Raw genomic sequence first — 4568 nt, 5'->3', positions numbered from 1 at the left:
ACGGTACCTGATAGCTCACTTAAGTGTGTGTTCAGTACCTGATAGCTCACTTAAGTGTGTGTTCTACTACACTACACATAGTGTGCTACACTCATTACTATGTGTGCTATGTGTGTAATGAGTTACACTCACTACATAGTAGTGAGTGTAACTCATTACTATGTGTGCTACACTCATTACTCATTACTATGTGTGCTACACTCACTACTATGTACTTATAGTAGTGAGTGTAGCACACATAGTGTCTTTAGCGAGCGAGCAACATCAACTTGCAATTTTTAAATGTCAGCAACATGCATTATAACTTTATTGTCATCATAATTATCGGTGTAATTTTTATCACTTTTTAATTAACTAAACTTTGTAACTAATTATCATTTGGATCACTTTCATCTAACCATTCAAATTAAAAAGTTAGTACTTTCATTATAACTTTTATTGTTATCAAATTATCAATGTAATTTTTATCACCCTAACTAAACTAACTTAACTTTGTAACTAATTATCGATTGGATCACTTTCATCTAATCATCAAATTATTATTAGGTTGATCAATAATTACAGCAACAGACCTATATTGGAGACGGAGTTCATTCCACTACAACTACACGAGCGAGCAACATCAACTTGCAATTTTTAAATCTGTCAGCAACATTAATTTAATTTCAAAAGATTTTTGATTAAACAACATTGGACAACCCAAATTCATCTACCGCTTTCACAACAGCCAATAAACTATCAACAACTACTCATCCAACACCCAACAAACATCAAACCACTTTTTCCATCCCTACCGACTAATATTTTAAATTCAACAATGGAGTTAAACAACAACGGTAACAACACTTGTGATTTGAGTTTTAATATCGATACCGAGTTGAACGATTCCATCGATATTTTAGGTTTGGATAATTATATATATGGTCCCGACAGAAATGAAAGTTTTGAGCAAATTCTTTCAGATGAACTTACCGGCACAAATCACGAGAACAACGATCGAGACTTGAATGCTCATCAAAGTACTAGCAAAAGAACAACTGATCTCAATTTTGGTGACGGCAGACCAAATTTTAAAAACCAGGACAATTTAAACATTATTAATCCTTCTACACCTACCCAGCTACCCATTCATTCCACACCAATCAAACAACCTACAACTACTTGTTCCACTCCGGCCGAGCCATTTGCATGTACCCTCACACCCATCAAACTATCAACTACTGCTTCCACAACAGCCAATCTATTAACAACTCCTACTCATCCGACACCAAACAATCAACAAACCATTTTTTCCACGACTGTCCAACCCACTTTTTATCAATCAACGCCACTCCAACCAGCTACAAATATTCAGACATCTTTGTATTCTACGCCTATACAACCATATACACACAAACAACTGTCTTCGTTGTCTTCTAACCCTACAACAATCCAATCATCAACGTTTTATAGCACACCTAATCAGCAATCAACATATCAAATCAAATCATTATCAACTTTTTATTTCACCCCAAATCAACAATCACCTTTTTATTTCACGTCAATCCGACAACGGACGCATTGTCCCATACTAAATCAACATACAGCCACTCCTCTCCAACCCAACCAACAGCTGACAACAGCTTACGCTACTACAACCACACCGACCACGTCAACCACGACATCAATTACAAGTGTCGATATCTCTCAAGAAAACAAAACGTCCCAATATGGACAAAATCGTGTATATCTGTCTAACGAGAGAACAGCTATACTTGAACAATATTACCAGAGTCACATAACCTTTCCGTATCCGGATCGAGAAACGAGAGAATCTCTGGCCAGTCAGTGTGGGATCTCCCAATCCCAAGTCACAAAATGGTTCAGTAACAGGAGGAACAAAGACAAAAATACACGAAAATTTTCTGAGATTGTAAACAGAAGAAGAACACAAATTTAAATCAATGGATATCCGATAATATTTTTTCTTTGTAATTTAATATACCTTTTTTATATTTCGGATATCGATTTATTTTATAGATTTAGACGTTTGCTTATATATCCTCGCCGACCCAATTAACTCAGCATAATTGGAGCTACCCACCCAATTAAACTCAACACCAATTAGGACAACAACGTCAACAATCTACACACATCAAGGTAAATCTCAACAACGATAATGGCTTCTATTAGATGAAAGAGTTCTCCATTAACAACTTTTAATAATTAAGTTCGTAAGTATAATTACGTCGGTCAGGTTCCTTTATTGGTCGTGAATAGAGAACCCCACAAAGGTTGAAAAGGATGTTTGATCTTTTAATAAAAGCTTTTTGATTGAGAAATAGTTTTTATTTGTTTGATGACTGGAGTTTCAAGTTCTTTGAAGTTGGCTCTTTGTGAGACGTTCTTTTGTTCTTTCATTTGATGTCTTGTTGTGTTTGTTCTTTTGCTGACTAATTTTTATTGAGTTGACGTTGTTCCTTTGATGATGTTTTTTAGATTGTGATGTAATTTGTGATAGGGTGAAATAATTTTTATCAATAATTTTTTAAATGTTATTTTCATCGTTGATATTTTTTTCTGTTTTTTAGTATGCACCTCTAACTGACAAACCAAGATTTGCTTACATGTTTCAAATTTTTGTAAATGTTTTAATTTTATTTAACAAATGTTCTCGATTAGTCCATTAAGTTAAATACTTTTTTGTTATGAGCAAACTTCCCACAAAAAGGCTTGTCCATAGTCGGAGCCTTGTCGGTTCTTGTAGTTATTTACTCAATCAACTAATCAATCAATCAATCATTCAATTGGTCGGTCAGTCAGTAAGTCAGTCAGCCAATCAATCAATCAATCAATTAATGTATAAAGCGCTATTTCAGAGATGTTCAATAACACTCCTCAATCAATTTTGCAATTAGATTAGTCTTGAGATCCGCTTTGAACTTTGTATGTGACGGAGAAGATGTAAAAAGTTCCAGAAAAAATTGCCAGAAAAAGCAAAAACAGATTTATCAAGAGTGTTTAACACATGTTAAGAAGAATTGAGAACAAGAAGACGATCGTAAACCGCGGCGTTTAGGTTTAATTAATATATCTGGTAAGTACTTTGGAAATAATTTAGATTGAGACATATACATAAATGTACAAACTTAAAAAATTATTTTATATCTTATAGGTAACCAGTGCAAGAGAACAAGATATAAGAGAAAAGAAAGGGGCACGAGCGGCTAGACGAGCATCAGAGTTAAAAACTTTAATTAAAGAATAGAGTGTAAAATCAGGAAGACCACAGTAGGGACAATAATCAATCAATCCTAGATAAAACTAAAAAAGTAACAAAAAGGAGAATAGTAGGATCGTCAAGAAAAAGCAAATGTTTTTTTATTTACGTAGATGAAAGTAAGAATTTCTGGCAAACTATTAATCTGGGAAAAAAAAGAAATGGTAGAATCAAAGATAAAGCCTAGACTACGAAACATGTGAGAAACACCAAAAATTTTAGAATCAGGTAAGATAGTAGAAGGAATTTAATAGAATGTATAGATTTATTGAAACTAATTAATTCAAATTTAGAATGATTAAGTTTAAGACACATAGAGTCAGAACAAACCATAATTGAAGAAAGACTTAAAAAAATTATGAAGAACACTATTGAGATTAGATGGAGAGATTAGATAAATATAAGAATCACCAGCATACAGTTGACTAGTGAAAAAAAATTATTAGAGATTGCAAGGAGATCACCGCCAATTTTATGCAATTGTAGTTGATAAACTCTCAAAAGAGAATTTTTAATAAATAATAAATTGTAATAAATAAATTAAATGAAATAAACGTATACGATGAAACTGAGTAAGGTTGACTGATCATTTCTCCTTACGGAGTTGGAAAACAACTCCAGATGATTTTGAAAGAAAGCATGTAAGTACAAATTTTTGGTGTTTTAGGATAACCTCTGAGAAGTTCACTAAGGACACAATATTGCAAATAAAGCCCAAATTGGATGTTGACCTTAATGTTATTTAAGTTATTTAAGTTATTAAATATTGTGTTAATTTCCTTAATTAATAACATTATAAAATTTCATCTTCTTGTTATATGAAATAATCTACCGTCCACTATTACAATAAACATGTCTTTATTTTTATCAAACAAAGATTGAAAGATTGACATAATAAGCAAAATAAAGTCGCCACACTACGAAAAATTTGTCCCTCTCTGTCATCAAAATGTAAAAATTACTTAAACATTTTCAAAGTATTGGCTCACTTCCGTCAAACTTGTACCGCCATTGAACGGTACGCATTTAGCAATATTAAATATCAATTTTAAATATATTTGATATATTAAATCGAACAAATCGCGTTTTCATGCATTTTATATCACTATATTTTGTATAACATCGGTAGGGCATATAATCAATATTATACTGCTAGCATTTTCCATGTTGATGGCTTTTTTGCCTCCACCTCTAGCGTGAATTTTTGTCGCTGCGCGGAAACCTTTCTCTGTTCGAAATCCAGCAAACGCCGCCGCCAGCCTAGGTAGTCTCGCTTTTGACCGAGACTCCCCTCTTCACAAATGTTTAT

General features: G+C 33.1%; 1 protein-coding gene across 1 annotated transcript; it reads left to right on the top strand.

Annotated features, from left to right (window-relative positions):
- Positions 1 to 1726: 1726 nt before the first annotated feature.
- Positions 1727 to 1888, top strand: HELRODRAFT_148499 (hypothetical protein; the record flags this gene model as incomplete). The annotated part of the gene is made up of 1 exon (XM_009028795.1): positions 1727 to 1888. A coding segment is annotated over one exon (162 nt), but the record flags the coding sequence as incomplete, so codon positions are not given.
- Between the last annotated feature and the right edge of the window lie 2680 nt (positions 1889 to 4568).

Source organism: Helobdella robusta, assembly GCF_000326865.2.
Source record: "Helobdella robusta unplaced genomic scaffold HELROscaffold_58, whole genome shotgun sequence".
NCBI classification, from domain to species: Eukaryota; Metazoa; Annelida; class Clitellata; order Rhynchobdellida; family Glossiphoniidae; genus Helobdella; species Helobdella robusta.
This window is presented reverse-complemented; position numbering and strand designations above follow the sequence as displayed.